General features: G+C 30.3%; 2 protein-coding genes across 2 annotated transcripts; one reads left to right on the top strand and one right to left on the bottom strand.

The window, feature by feature from the left end:
* The first annotated feature begins 7,982 nt into the window (after positions 1-7,982).
* LOC132928955 (dnaJ protein homolog 1-like) lies at positions 7,983-10,860 on the top strand. The gene is given in 4 exon segments (XM_060993923.1): positions 7,983-8,261; positions 9,519-10,163; positions 10,165-10,314; positions 10,377-10,860. Coding segments are annotated over 3 exon segments (1,023 nt in total). The 5' UTR covers positions 7,983-8,261; positions 9,519-9,521; the 3' UTR covers positions 10,608-10,860.
* A 1,631-nt stretch (positions 10,861-12,491) lies between these two features.
* Positions 12,492-14,685, bottom strand: LOC132928956 (large ribosomal subunit protein uL11). Its single transcript, XM_060993924.1, has 6 exons — positions 14,474-14,685; positions 14,111-14,184; positions 13,844-14,024; positions 13,477-13,595; positions 13,322-13,413; positions 12,492-12,546 (listed from the first exon to the last, which is right to left on the bottom strand). The coding sequence occupies exons 1-5, from the start codon at positions 14,508-14,510 to the stop codon at positions 13,327-13,329; spliced, it is 498 nt and encodes a 165-aa protein (XP_060849907.1). The 5' UTR covers positions 14,511-14,685; the 3' UTR covers positions 12,492-12,546; positions 13,322-13,326.
* Between the last annotated feature and the right edge of the window lie 1,461 nt (positions 14,686-16,146).

The following is a 16,146-nucleotide window of genomic DNA, read 5'->3' as shown; positions in this document are numbered from 1 at the left end:
GTGATTTTAAGTATGTTAAATTAGGATTTTCGCAAATTTTTTGTTATAACTACTTAGGCTGATGGTCCCTCGATCACGCTACATCGTTTGCAGAAACTTTCTGTACGGTATAAGCACTTCAAAAGACGTAAAACTAGTTTTTACGGCAAACAAATGAAAAAGTAACGAAAATCGACAAAAAAGTGACGAAGGCAAATAAAATAAAAAAAAATATCAAAAGTTCCGCGATTTTTTGCTCGCAATGTGTTTCGACTACACTACTAACAACGCCTGAAAAGTTTCAGAGTCCAAAACCAAATCCTTCACTCCAAAAATGTGCATACGAGTTTTTTTCAAAAATGTGGTGTTTAGTGATTTTAAGTATGTTAAATTTTGATTTTCGCAAATTTTTTGTTATAACTACTTAGGCTGATGGTCCCTCGTTCACGCTACATCGTTTGCAGAAACTTTCTGTACAGTATAAGTACTTCAAAAGACGTGAAACTAGTTTTTACGGCAAAAAAATGAAAAAGTGACGAAAATCGACAAAAAAGGTAACGAAGGCATATAAAAAAAAAAAAATATCAAAAGTTCCGCGATTTTTTGCTCGCAATGTGTTTCGACTACACTACTAACAACGCCTGAAAAGTTTCAGAGTCCAAAACCAAATCCTCCACCCCAAAAATGTGCATACGAGTTTTTTTCAAAAATGTGGTGTTTAGTGATTTTAAGTATGTTAAATTTGGATTTTCGCAAATTTTTTGTTATAACTACTTAGGCTGATGGCCCCTCGTTCACGCTACATCGTTTGCAGAAACTTTCTGTACGGTATAAGCACTTCAAAAGACGTAAAACTAGTTTTTACGGCAAAAAAATGAAAAAGTAACGAAAATCGACAAAAAAGTGACGAAGGCAAATAAAATAAAAAAAAATATCAAAAGTTCCGCGATTTTTTGCTCGCAATGTGTTTCGACTACACTACTAACAACGCCTGAAAAGTTTCAGAGTCCAAAACCAAATCCTTCACTCCAAAAATGTGCATACGAGTTTTTTTCAAAAATGTGGTGTTTAGTGATTTTAAGTATGTTAAATTTTGATTTTCGCAAATTTTTTGTTATAACTACTTAGGCTGATGATCCCTCGTTCACGCTACATCGTTTGCAGAAACTTTCTGTACGGTATAAGTACTTCAAAAGACGTAAAACTAGTATTTACGGCAAAAATATGAAAAAGTAACGAAAATCGACAAAAAAGTGACGAAGGCGTATAAAATAAAAAAAAATATCAAAAGTTCCGCGATTTTTTGCTCGCAATGTGTTTCGACTACACTACTAACAACGCCTGAAAAGTTTCAGAGTCCAAAACCAAATCCTTCACCCCAAAAATGTGCATACGAGTTTTTTTCAAAAATGTGGTGTATAGTGATTTTAAGTATGTTAAATTTGGATTTTCGCAAATTTTTTGTTATAACTACTTAGGCTGATGGTCCCTCGTTCACGCTACATCGTTTGCAGAAACTTTCTGTACGGTATAAGTACTTCAAAAGACGTGAAACTAGTTTTTACGGCAAAAAAATGAAAAAGTGACGAAAATCGACAAAAAAGGTAACGAAGGCATATAAAAAAAAAAAAATATCAAAAGTTCCGCGATTTTTTGCTCGCAATGTGTTTCGACTACACTACTAACAACGCCTGAAAAGTTTCAGAGTCCAAAACCAAATCCTCCACCCCAAAAATGTGCATACGAGTTTTTTTCAAAAATGTGGTGTTTAGTGATTTTAAGTATGTTAAATTTGGATTTTCGCAAATTTTTTGTTATAACTACTTAGGCTGATGGTCCGTCGATCACGCTACATCGTTTGCAGAAACTTTCTGTACGGTATAAGCACTTCAAAAGACGTAAAACTAGTTTTTACGGCAAAAAAATGAAAAAGTAACGAAAATCGACAAAAAAGTGACGAAGGCAAATAAAATAAAAAAAAATATCAAAAATTCCGCGATTTTTTGCTCGCAATGTGTTTCGACTACAATACTAACAACGCCTGAAAAGTTTCAGAGTCCAAAACCAAATCCTTCACTCCAAAAATGTGCATACGAGTTTTTTTCAAAAATGTGGTGTTTAGTGATTTTAAGTATGTTAAATTTTGATTTTCGCAAATTTTTTGTTATAACTACTTAGGCTGATGGTCCCTCGTTCACGCTACATCGTTTGCAGAAACTTTCTGTACGGTATAAGTACTTCAAAAGACGTAAAACTAGTTTTTACGGCAAAAAAATGAAAAAGTGACGAAAATCGACAAAAAAGGTAACGAAGACATATAAAATAAAAAAAAAATATCAAAAGTTCCGCGATTTTTTGCTCGCAATGTGTTTCGACTACACTACTAACAACGCCTGAAAAGTTTCAGAGTCCAAAACCAAATCCTTCACTCCAAAAATGTGCATACGAGTTTTTTTCAAAAATGTGGTGTTTAGTGATTTTAAGTATGTTAAATTTGGATTTTCGCAAATTTTTTGTTATAACTACTTAGGCTGATGGTCCCTCGTTCACGCTACATCGTTTGCAGAAACTTTCTGTACGGTATAAGTACTTCAAAAGACGTAAAACTAGTTTTACGGCAAAAAAATGAAAAAGTAACGAAAATCGACAAAAAAGTGACGAAGGCAAATAAAATAAAAAAAAATATCAAAAGTTCCGCGATTTTTTGCTCGCAATGTGTTTCGACTACATTACTTACAACGCCTGAAAAGTTTCAGAGTCCAAAACCAAATCCTCCACCCCAAAAATGTGCATACGAGTTTTTTTCAAAAATGTGGTGTTTAGTGATTTTAAGTATGTTAAATTTGGATTTTCGCAAATTTTTTGTTATAACTACTTAGGCTGATGGCCCCTCGTTCACGCTACATCGTTTGCAGAAACTTTCTGTACGGTATAAGCACTTCAAAAGACGTAAAACTAGTTTTTACGGCAAAAAAATGAAAAAGTGACGAAAATCGACAAAAAAGGTAACGAAGGCATATAAAATAAAAAAAAAATATCAAAAGTTCCGCGATTTTTTGCTCGCAATGTGTTTCGACTACACTACTAACAACGCCTGAAAAGTTTCAGAGTCCAAAACTAAATCCTCCACCCCAAAAATGTGCATACGAGTTTTTTTCAAAAATGTGGTGTTTAGTGATTTTAAGTATGTTAAATTTGGAATTTCGCCAATTTTTTGTTATAACTACTTAGGCTGATGGTCCCTCGTTCACGCTACATCGTTTGCAGAAACTTTCTGTACAGTATAAGTACTTCAAAAGACGTGAAACTAGTTTTTACGGCAAAAAAATGAAAAAGTGACGAAAATCGACAAAAAAGGTAACGAAGGCATAAAAAAAAAAAAAAATATCAAAAGTTCCGCGATTTTTTGCTCGCAATGTGTTTCGACTACACTACTAACAACGCCTGAAAAGTTTCAGAGTCCAAAACCAAATCCTCCATCCCAAAAATGTGCATACGAGTTTTTTTCAAAAATGTGGTGTTTAGTGATTTTAAGTATGTTAAATTTGGATTTTCGCAAATTTTTTGTTATAACTACTTAGGCTGATGGTCCCTCGTTCACGCTACATCGTTTGCAGAAACTTTCTGTACGGTATAAGTACTTCAAAAGACGTAAAACTAGTTTTTACAGCAAAAAAAATGAAAAAGTAACGAAAATCGACAAAAAAGTGACGAAGGCATATAAAATAAAAAAAAATATCAAAAGTTCCGCGATTTTTTGCTCGCAATGTGTTTCCACTACACTACTAACAACGCCTGAAATGTTTCAGAGTCCAAAACCAAATCCTTCACTCCAAAAATGTGCATACGAGTTTTTTTCAAAAATGTGGTGTTTAGTGATTTTAAGTATGTTAAATTTGGATTTTCGCAAATTTTTTGTTATAACTACTTAGGCTGATGGTCCCTCGTTCACGCTACATCGTTTGCAGAAACTTTCTGTACAGTATAAGTACTTCAAAAGACGTAAAACTAGTTTTTACGGCAAAAATATGAAAAAGTAACGAAAATCGACAAAAAAGTGACGAAGGCGTATAAAATAAAAAAAAATATCAAAAGTTCCGCGATTTTTTGCTCGCAATGTGTTTCGACTACACTACTAACAACGCCTGAAAAGTTTCAGAGTCCAAAACCAAATCCTTCACTCCAAAAATGTGCATACGAGTTTTTTTCAAAAATGTGGTGTTTACGTATTGATGTGTGGAAACTGCATGTACCTACATAGGGCGAGTTGCACGGAATAAAATAAATGTCGGTAGTGGGGATCCAGCGACGGTTTCCTGTTTTGTATATGATGGTGGCATGGTGCAGGTGCGCCGCAGACATGACAGATAACGGGACGACATAATTTTTTTGCAGAGTATCACGGTGACACGGGACGGTCCACCGACACTACCTTATTTACCCGTTTAAATATCGGCGGCCGAGTCACGCCGCGCCGGCGCCGGTGGCTACCGATTCCGCTCAGTCACTTCGTCACTTTCGTCACTCAGTCTTCGTCACTTTTTTGTCGATTTTCGTTACTTTTTCATTTTTTTGCCGTAAAAACTAGTTTTACGTCTTTTGAAGTACTTATACCGTACAAAAAGTTTCTGCAAACGATGTAGCGTGAACGAGGGACCATCAGCCTAAGTAGCTATAACAAAAAATTTGCGAAAATCCAAATTTAACATACTTAAAATCACTAAAAACCACATTTTTGAAAAAAACTTGTATGCACATTTTTGGGGTGAAGGATTTGGTTTTGGACTCTGAAACTTTTCAGGCGTTGTTAGTAATGTATAAAATTTTAACTATAGTAACATTATAGTATGTACCGTCCGAGGCAGAAAAACAGTGCAAACGCGTTAAATTTGATGAGAGTGACAACGGCAACGACGACGAATAAAATATAATACATATACTATTATATAGTACTATATAGTACTATTATATATATTTCACTATATAATAGTATATGTATTATAGTTTATTCGTCGTCGTTGCCGTTGTCACTCTCATCAAATTTAACGCGTTTGCACTGTTTTTCTGCCTCGGACGGTACATACTATAATGTTACATTGAATTCGAGGTGATGGCCAGTATAACAATTACGTGCTTTGACCTAATATGAATCTATACGTACCACAACATTTCGTCGATTTTTTTTTTGTTTTACACAAACTTTACACACTTGAAGGCAGCACAACTATATAAACATGACTTTGTAAGTTTGTAACGATCGTTACATCATTAATTATGTACCTATTATAAACATAGCCACAATATAATATAAGTAGATATTAAGTCCACTCACGCCTTTAGCAATTTAAGTATTGTAAGGCTACAGCCAAAAACCAATAATATGTAAGAGTACGTTAGTTCTCCGTAATGTATAATCGTATCACACTTGCGGAATTCGAAGACACCTAGCGCCAAATTGGCAAGATATCGGCCTACCGAGTTTTATAATTTCTAACATTTGATTACAGCTATACTGTACGGTTTAAATAATTCAAATCAATTATATTTTCTACCTATGTTTGTATCAATTTATCACAACAATAAATAAAATACGACCGAACACTTAAAACTAGCTTATTTTTTGAGCGGCCCACCGAGTTTTCCACGGTAGCTTGCCAGACTAATCTGGCCCCGAAGATAGCGAGATAGCCCCACATTTTGGTGAACTGTTTTTGTATGTAATAATAAAATTTTATGTGTTAACACTTATTTAACTGATCTAAATTTATTTGTGATATTAAAATCCTAAATACCTTCATGCTCCCGAGTTACAGCTAAAATATATTCAAAAGAAATTAATTTCTTCTCTGGAATAATTTATATTTAACGGGTCATTCCGGACCACGCATTAGTGCATTACAATGTACTAAGTACACTTATAAATTAAATTATTTATTTATGTAAGTTACTCAATTAATAATAAATAACTAGTTAATATTGAAAAATAATGATTATACTAGTAATAAATTGAGTTGTTTCGTATTTAGCATTAAAATATATCGATTTAAATTTCAAAAAGATTTTGGCTCGGCTCAGTCAGCACTATAGACATAGACATAATAATATATGTCTATAACTCTAGACATAATTATTTATTGTAATAAACATAAATAAATAAAATAACATACATAAATATACATTTAAACAAAATACTTCAAAGTATACAATTTAAAAGTTATTCTCGTTCAATCAGTTTATACCAATAATTTGTAAAAAAATGTATTACAAAAATACAGCTAGGTATGCATATAACGAATTTAATCTCCTGTCGTTTATTGAATTTTTTTAATTGAAACCTCTTAGTACTTAATAGATTTTAATGAAAAATACATTTAAAACGACAGTCCTTGGAAATGAAAAACATTAACGCTAAACATGCTATAACAACGTCAATTAATCAAATTATGCCAACATTATAAAACTTTTGCGAATAAATTAAAACACGCTTTCACAGTGCTATCAAAAAATAAGAATGAAAAAACAATAATTTGAATAACAAAAAAAATAACTTTTAATTTAGATTTAATCAAATCCATTTATTGACACGTCCCGTCAGTGCCATAGTCGGGGGGGGATGACTTCCGGGCTCAAGCCACCCCCCTCCCGAAATGTCAGACAACAATAATTTTATTATAGTTTAATTGAAAATACAATTTTATATGAATGGTGCCATGATAACCCGCTAGTCCGATTACGGAAAAAAAATCATTAACCGTTTGTGCTAATCACGGTCTTATACTCTTATCGTATATAATATATGTGTATAAATAGCCTTACGTTTTTATATTGTTATTATTATATTATGACATGCGTAAACTATGACAATCTAAAAAATGTATTTATTTATTTCTATCCAAAAACATTAAATTTGATTCAATAATTTCTTCAAAACTAATATGTAATAAATTATTTTAAAATGTATCACAAAATACCACTTGTATTTGATTTAACAACGATAATACGATAGTACGATACAGATTTCAACAATATAAATTATAATAATTGTTCGAATAATCGTAAATCATTAGTTTAATGACGAGACACCACAACACTGTCACAATTTAATGAATTTGAGTCCTAGAGTAATATAGAGAGGCCGTTTCTTTATAAGGCCCGTATGCTAGATTGATGCGCATTTAGACTCCCTTTTGTAATGTAACCATATAGGACTTTAGTGATAACCGATATTAGTGACTTATAAAGCACATGTAAAAAGGGAGTTTAACTGCGCTCATAGACCTTATACTATATTGTTTTATTGAACGGCCTCTCTATATTACTCTATGATTTGAATAAAGGCGGTAGTAAGATAACATTTTTTAATCAATATTCGACCAATCACAACACTGAATGTGAAAATAGATATAGTGGATACCGCGGTTATAGATAATATTATCTACACCGAAATAATCTTCAAATAAAAAAATCCCGAAATGTCTCTTAACCAGACGTGGTCTCATCACGTTAATTAATTTATCATTTAAGATCGTGCTGAGCGCCTATGCAAATTGAATATAATATGACATCCCTATCACCTACAACTATATAACTGTCCGTTGCACACTATAAGTGTACCGCTCATTATAACACTACCGTTTGGAGCGCTACAGATTATTTTTTGCTGTATAGTGTTTCACCGGTCACCTTATCAGTTGTTGCTTACAGGAAACCTGTACGGAGTTAGTACTCGTCACGTAAATTCGTGCTAACCGGGATATCTTTCATCATATGGTCGTGGACTGAACTTTTAGACCTTTTACATGACATGATATAAATCATAATGTACATATTACGTATACATACATATTCATAAAATCTAAGTCTGAACCGTTGTTCTTCCACCGCGCCAGGGCAAAATTCGAATGCTCCGTCTTTTTCCCCTCCATGGTTAGTGATTTGTTCTTCCACGATGTTCTGGTGGATTCTAGAATATTCTACCCCCGATTTTGATACGCTGAGCGTGTATATGTGTGCTTAATACAGTAAAATACAAAAAATACATTACCAACTGTCCGTGGGTTAGTGGCAATTTGTAGTAGTGTTTATTGTGCAATGCCATTCAATAAACTCTTTCGGTTCAATACGCCAATACGCTGTCTTTTCCGAAAATAATATTTCCAAATACGAATGCGTAACAAGTAATAAGTGATAAATCTTTTTGAAATTAAGTGTGAAACAATATTTTACGCCTGTAGAAATTTTAAGTGAAATTTATTCATAAAGCGACCAAATTTAGTATAAATGTAAGTAATTTTTTGTACTTTTATTACTACCTACGTTAAAAATAAATTGGATTAACCGTAGGTCACAACTCACAATATTATTATTATTGTACTCTTAGGAATGTGCTATGCGTCTGTGCTAGTCATTTTTCTGTATTTAACTTCAATGGATATTAATACAGAATATACATGTGTTTGACTTGTATTTTTTATCTATTCTTGAATTGCATATTATTCGATGTCCAATTTTACACGGTTTTTACGTTTTTAACTCAGATTTCGGTTTGAGTGTACGCCTAACTACTTCACTTAGAAAAAAGTTTGTTAGTAGGTACTTATATGGTATTGTATCACGACAATTATAAATTCAACAATCCTTCATCCATTTATGTAGGTATAGAAAGTTCTAAGTTATAACTATAGTAATTATTAATTCCTACATTGAAATCCTTATAAGAACTGAATAATACATTAATATTGTTTACCAAATGGTGATTGAAAAAATGGTTGATATCTATTTAGTTTTACTTTTCTGTTTTTTAGTTAATTTATTGGCTTCTGTTCACAGTATTGTACACACTTGCATTTATACAAAAATTATTTTTATTTTTTTAAATTTATTGTTCTCATCAAGGAAGTACCTAAGTAATATTTAATAACTTTTATATCATTCATCATCAAAAGTTTTAATAACTGGTTAATATCTAAACTTCATGATATTTAAATTTTATACAATGTTGTCTGTGACAAAAAATTAAACATCTATTATTATTAAACTATACCATAATAATTAATCTTATATTTTAGTTTAACAAAAATGTTTATTTATTTATTTCATTTTAAAATTATAACTTATAACGTGCCTTGTTATAATATAAATTAACAACAATTTATTAAATTGAACAAAATGAATTGTATTAAAAAGTATTGATTCAAATTATGTATGTTTATAACAATTATTATATTTATGAACAACGAGAGGCCATCATATTTTCGTAACAAATTAATGAATAGTTGTTAAATTGTGTTGTTCTTTAAACCATAAATCATTATTGTTACAACTATTAACTTTGAATATTGATTAACTTTCATATCAAATATGTTCCATCCATTAAAGTTGAATAATGTTTTTTTTTTTTATCACTGAATACATGTATTGTTGTATCCTAACTTCCTTATAAAAATAATTGTTTTATTTGGTATCATAAATAATTTAGCATTATTATATTAAAATTTTAATCTAATGAACTTTTTAGTAATAATTCAATTTGATTTTAGCATATGATGGGAAAGGACTATTACCAAATCCTTGGAGTGTCAAAAGGAGCAGCAGACGATGAAATTAAAAAGGCATATCGAAAATTGGCACTCAAATACCACCCAGACAAAAATAAAAGTGCTGGAGCTGAAGAAAAATTCAAAGAAGTAGCAGAAGCATATGAAGTACTAAGTGATAAAAAAAAACGTGATATATATGATAAATATGGTGAAGACGGTCTTAAAGGAGGTGCTGGTCTAGGAAATAATTCTAATAACTATTCATATACTTACCATGGTGATCCTAGAGCAACTTTTGCACAGTTCTTTGGCTCATCAAATCCATTTGGAAATATATTTGGTAATAGTGGTTCAATGTTTGATGATGAAATGGACTTTGATGATGGTTTTATTAGAATGTCTCATGGTCCTGGCATGGGTGCCTTTAGGTCGCAGTCATTCAATGTTCATGGTTCACCCATGGGACGAACTAAAGAAAAAGCTCAAGACCCAGCTATTGAACATGAAGTATATGTGTCATTAGAAGATATAAGTAGAGGGTGTACAAAGAAAATGAAAATCTCTAGACGAGTGCTCCAACCAGACGGAACTTCTAGAAAAGAAGACAAAGTTTTAACAATCAATATCAAACCTGGTTGGAAATCGGGGTACTAAAATAACATTTCAAAAAGAAGGAGATCAGGCCATGAACAGAATACCTTCAGACATTGTTTTTGTAATAAGAGACAAACCTCATCCAGTTTTCAAACGTGATGGAAATGATATTAGATATACAGTTCCAATATCTCTTAAACAAGTAAAAATTTTTTAAAAACATTTTCCATGTTTCAAATATAATAAAAACAATTTTATTTTTAGGCACTATGTGGCGTAGATGTTGTAGTTCCTACTTTAACAGACAAAAAATTACCTCTCAACCTAAAATCAGAAGTTGTAAAACCTTCAACGGTAAAACGATTTCAAGGTTATGGTCTTCCATTTGCTAAAGAACAATCAAGAAAAGGAGATTTATTAGTATCGTTTGATATTAAATTTCCTGAAACAATTTCACCTGCTATGAGAACTGTTTTGTGTGATACGCTACCGTGAGTAGTGAAATTGGTTCAAAATTATATTTGGGCTTTTATTTTGTCTAATAAAAATAATTTTTTTTATATATATACATGATATATTATATTTTAAGATATATTATGTGTTTTCTTAATCTTGTTCTTTTTTTTCTAACATCTTCGTTGTTTGAAGATAATAATAAATATTCCCGAAATAATTTAGGTCTTATTTTGTATATAGAATTTAACATACATTTTTTGTTAATAAATTGAACAACTTTCTGGTTTATTTATTTGAATGCGATTTTTTAATTTTTTTTTTTTTTAAATATTCCTCCTTGTTATTTAATATGTGCGCCAAAACTTGTAGTTCTATTTATATATACAGTGTATATTTTATTTATAGATATTTTCATGTAAAGTTACAAGAAAATATTGGCTCTTGTGCCTAAATGTTCCACTGGACAAATGTTGTTTACAATAATTATTGTATATTTCTTACTTATAAATGTAATTATATTAAAACAATAAGTAAACTAATTGTTATAAGTTATAAATTATTCGTTGTATTTTTAGAAACTGAAAATTTTTATTTTGTTATAATTTCTAATGATATTATGATGTTTACAACTGAACAATGCCTAGCTTTTATTTTCCTACCTACTTCTACATTCTGAAAACTTAAAATAATCAAGTTTCTTAATATTATCACAAATAATAAATACTACAGCAGTCAAAAAAATGTATGTAAGTTAATTTTACATTGGCTAATAAAATTACATTATACTCGAAGGGAGTTCAGAAACATTGGATTTCATATATTGTTTGCTGTGGATGTGATTTGACAAGTAACAATTATACCTACCTTACTACTTATGACAAAATTAATTTTCAGAGGTGGACATTTAAGGATTAATCGTCTATTAATATTAATATATAACTACATAGAGCTATGTATAATTGATTAGTATACAAAATAGATTATAGAAAATTAAATTAAATAAAAATATTTGAAATCCTTTTAACTTGACTTTAATATACTATAAAATTAAGGATTGTTATTTTACCACAAGACATTAGTATTCAATACTTGATAAAGACGGCTTAAAAATAATATTAGGGGATTATAGGTATTAACTTAAACATTGTTTCTAAGAGTTCAATAAAATGAAATGTTCTTTCCTTATAACATTACATTTTGTATACTCAACAGTTGGAATAACAATTTTAGATTTTGCCCATGGATATATCCCCTACATAAGAATCATTATTTCAGGGCCAGATTAAGGGGAGGCCCGTTTGGGCTGCAGCCCAGGGGCCCCCATAATTTCATATTTAAATTAGGATACAGGAAAAATATTATGATATTATTACTTTAACTAGCAATACTCAATTTGATTGTTTTTATAGTTATTTAATAAGTAAAAAATATATTTCCTTGTTCATGCATATGGGGCCTTAATGAATTCCACCCAGGGGCCATCAAATACCTAAATCTGTCCCTAGGTTAATATCTTAATTGGTAGCCGCATGTTTTCAAAATTAACTAGCGCATCAATTGTATTGACATGAATTAGCAGTGACGAGCCAACTTTAATATCACAGACTATAAACATTTATAAAAGATGATATTCATTAGTGACACCCTATTCAACATAATTTAAATTGTATTCAATAACCAATTTAAAATATAAATTGAACTATTTTCAGAACATAGTAAACTAATTAAAAGCAAATTTTTTAAGTAGAAAACAGTAACCTAATACAGGCACATAGATTAATGTTTTTTAAGCATCCAATCTCTCTCATATATCTGAAAATAAAATAGAATAACCTTATCTTTACAAAGTACCTATTGAATGGCCTTGGATATATATCAGGATCATTCAGTAAACATGGTATACAAAAAAAAAAAACAATATAATAAAGTTGAAAGAATTAAAGTACTTTATTTGACCACCAATTGCACAAACAAAAATCTGAAAGAAAATTTTTTTAAACATATTATACCTCAATTCTAATAAAGTATTATAACATCTAACTTAACAAAAGAATACAAAACACACAGTATCTATTTAATACATAATATAAGTTCAAAAATTATATATGAATGTGTGATAGATAATGTGATTATTTTATTGAGGTTGTCTCCTCAGTAGCGTTTATGCCACCCAAAAGCAGTCACAAAAATACTGTCGTTCAATTTATTTAATTATTAATTTGTATTGTTGTCAAGTTTCAACGGAAAATTTGATTTAAATTCAATAAGCAGCACAAAATTATAATATAAACAAATATATTTTCAAGTACAAACAAATGAATTATTTATTAAAAAATTCTTGTATTCTGGGCAGTGTTTTTCTTTATGACATGAATAGTTTGATTATTTTTTTTATATACATATAAAATATAATCATTTGGATAAATATGAGGTGGAAATGAACCCAGATCACCTCAAGGCAGGCACCCACTTAAAATATATAAAAAGAACTATTACTTTCATTCTAACACAAATATTTAGCATAAACATAGGTGTAACTATTCAATATGTCAGAAAATCGAAATAATAATATAAATCTCAATGATAAATACATGAAAATAATATTTGTTTATACATTAAAAAAAAATTTATGCTTATTGAAAAACTGCCGAGGGCGGTGGATGGGATGCTAACCCCGACCAAATAAACCACTGAACTCAAATCCTAATTAAAAACATTTTTAGGATTTGAGCATCAGTGGAAAAAATACTCACTACTTTTATTCTTCCGGAACAACTACAGCGCCATCATCAATTGCTTCAATGATATCGTGAGGATTCTTTCCATCAACAGTACATCCAACACTCTAGAAACAAATAAAACTCATGTTAAATATATAAACAAGCATACCTTTAATATTAATTAATACCTGAGCAGATCCTAAAATTTCTTTTACGGTTCCAGCCAAAGTTCTGGCCATTGATCTCGGTCTCATTGTTCTACTAATGTTAATGATTTCATCCAAAGTCACATTACCATTGTGTTTAACTGAAAAATTAATTAAATAATAGAAAATAAGTAACCAGTTACACTAATGAAATTTATACTTGAGAAATATTTTTTTGTATGAGTCCGCAAAACCAGACAATGACACTCAGTAGTTCTGGGTGAAGCAACTCGCAATATAATTTTAATATACGACAGTTTGTTAAAATCATGCAAGTCATTAAAACTAACATGAGGAACAATAGTCGATTGAATCAACATATTAGTGAATATCACTAGGAGATACATACCATTTTTAACCTTCTTTCTATCACGTGGTGGTTCTTTAAGAGCTTTGATTACCAATGATGATGCAGAAGGGACAACAGAAATTGTAGCTACTCTGTTTTGGATGGTCAATTTAACAGTGATTTTTAGACCTTTCCAGTCAGATGTAGCTTTAGCAATATCATCACCGACTTTCTTGGGAGACTAAAAAAAAATTGTTTTCATATGAACTTAGTATATTCTGAGCAAACCAACTATAGTAACAGAATTAATCAATTCTAAAAACTCACCAAACCCAATGGACCAATTTTGGGAGCAAGAGAAGATGTAGCGCCAACTTCTCCTCCAACACATCTCATGTACACTGCAAACAAAAAAATATGTTATAAACCGAATAAAAAAGTTAAATGATATTGCCTATAAAGTACGCAATATTTGACGAAAAATTTAACCTCTAAAACAAAGTGTTTAAATTATATTAAGCACATATTATGTACTGCTAACACTATTTAAATAATATAAGAATCATTTGGAAATGAGTCTCATATCACAGTAATAGAATTGAAAGTTTTAATTAAAAACGTGGAGTGAGTTTGCATGACTACGAATTTGTCACGTGTTTTACAAGAATTTGGAGAGAAAGAAATTATTACCTTCTTTGACTTCGCTTGGATCGAATTTGGGTGGCATTGTTAATCAAATGTAAATGAACGGTTTAAAAGAAATTTAATAAAAATAAAAAAAAATAGGGTGAACGAATTTAGCCGACTGGACAACTCGAAATGACGGAATCGGAATCCGATCGAAAATGGAAGAACTACAGTCGTAACAAACTATAAATGAAAAGAGAATATTAAGGAGTATGCCAGTAGTTTGTTGCCACAACACTTAACCTCAAATTATGCTTATTTAGTAGTGGTGGGGTTGATTTAAAATGGTATTGTAAACGTACAGTTTAACCTACTACTCAATAAATTATATCTGTACAATAGTTTTTAGGACTATGATAAGGTCGTTCTCAGGAACGGCGAAACGCATAGGCCACACGTCGTGTATCATGGTATCACCTATATAACTGTTAAAGTATTATAAGTGACGGAATTGTCGGAATTTGTATAGTTTCAAGTTTGACACATCTTTTTGTAATAAGTATTTACAAACGACACAACACACAAAATATCGAATACATTATATGAAGAGATATTCAAAAATATTAAATAGGTATACATGGGCAGTGGGCACGATTTTTCTGTTTTATGTTAAAATTTAGACAAATAAAATTCACAAATTTCATCAAAATTGCGAAAAATTGTTGCTAATAATGTATTGAATGATAAATTTTTTTATATCTATGGCTTGAAAATGTAATATAATTTGTATACGTATATTAAATTCTGCCAATGATGGTACCTGTCGTAATTTATAAATATAATATAAACCAATATGATATTTGATTTATTAAATATTGAATCATTCAACCACTAAGTATTAAGAGATATTCTGAAATATTTAATTCAAGATATATTTTTAAATAAATGTTTTGCATGTAAGTATTAAAGTATAATATTATTGTCAAACACTGCAGCTGCACATTTTTTTGTACAAAAATAAAGATCGAGTAGATATTCAAATTATTTTTTTCGTTAACTATTAAATTGTATTAGGTATGTGCTCTCAACATTTCTCTGTAGACTCTGTGCGCCATTGAATTACAATGACTTACAACACATAACATCGCCTACTGCGCAGCCAAGTGATGGTTATACAAAGTTTTTCGTTTTTTTTTCTATATACAATAATCTATTAATATAAATGTATATATTTTCTTCTTATTACCTATATGAAATCAATTGCACTCGATTTATCCGATAGGGACAAAATCTTTTTCGTAGTTTTTTTCTATTTTTCTAATCAAACGGATGAATAATTTGAATATTTGATCGAAATTTATAGCTAATTCTTAATTGATTAATAGAACACCGAGGAAATTATATATAAATACACCAATTATACCATAATGGCATAATATATTCGTGATTTTTCACTTACCACTTCCAATTTTCATGACTAATATTTTAATAACTACAGTTTCAGCACTTGAAATGATACGTAATGCTATATCTGTTTTAGTTTTGTTATTAATAAATAACAACTTTATATTAATAAATTATTAACGGTTTTTGTCCGCCGCAAAACATAGACATGCTAATAGGTAGGTACATACCTACGTCATAAACTCAATTAAACTTAGTAATATCATTGTTCTGTGGTAATATAATATAGGTACCTATAATTAAATTCAATAATAAAAATAACATGCATGGGC

Source organism: Rhopalosiphum padi, chromosome 4 (genome assembly GCF_020882245.1).
Source record: "Rhopalosiphum padi isolate XX-2018 chromosome 4, ASM2088224v1, whole genome shotgun sequence".
Lineage (NCBI taxonomy): Eukaryota > Metazoa > Arthropoda > Insecta > Hemiptera > Aphididae > Rhopalosiphum > Rhopalosiphum padi.
This window is presented reverse-complemented; position numbering and strand designations above follow the sequence as displayed.

What these genes read in the sequence shown, in the direction of transcription:
- LOC132928956 (XM_060993924.1), bottom strand. Translation starts at nt 14,510, where the DNA reads ATGCCACCCAAATTCGATCCAAGCGAAGTCAAAGAAG. An exon ending in TCCAAGCGAAGTCAAAGAAG is followed by an intron (nt 14,185 to 14,473) that starts GTAATAATTTCT and finishes TTTTGTTTGCAG; the next exon opens with TGTACATGAGATGTGTTGGA. An exon ending in AAATTTTAGGATCTGCTCAG is followed by an intron (nt 13,414 to 13,476) that starts GTATTAATTAAT and finishes ATTTGTTTCTAG; the next exon opens with AGTGTTGGATGTACTGTTGA.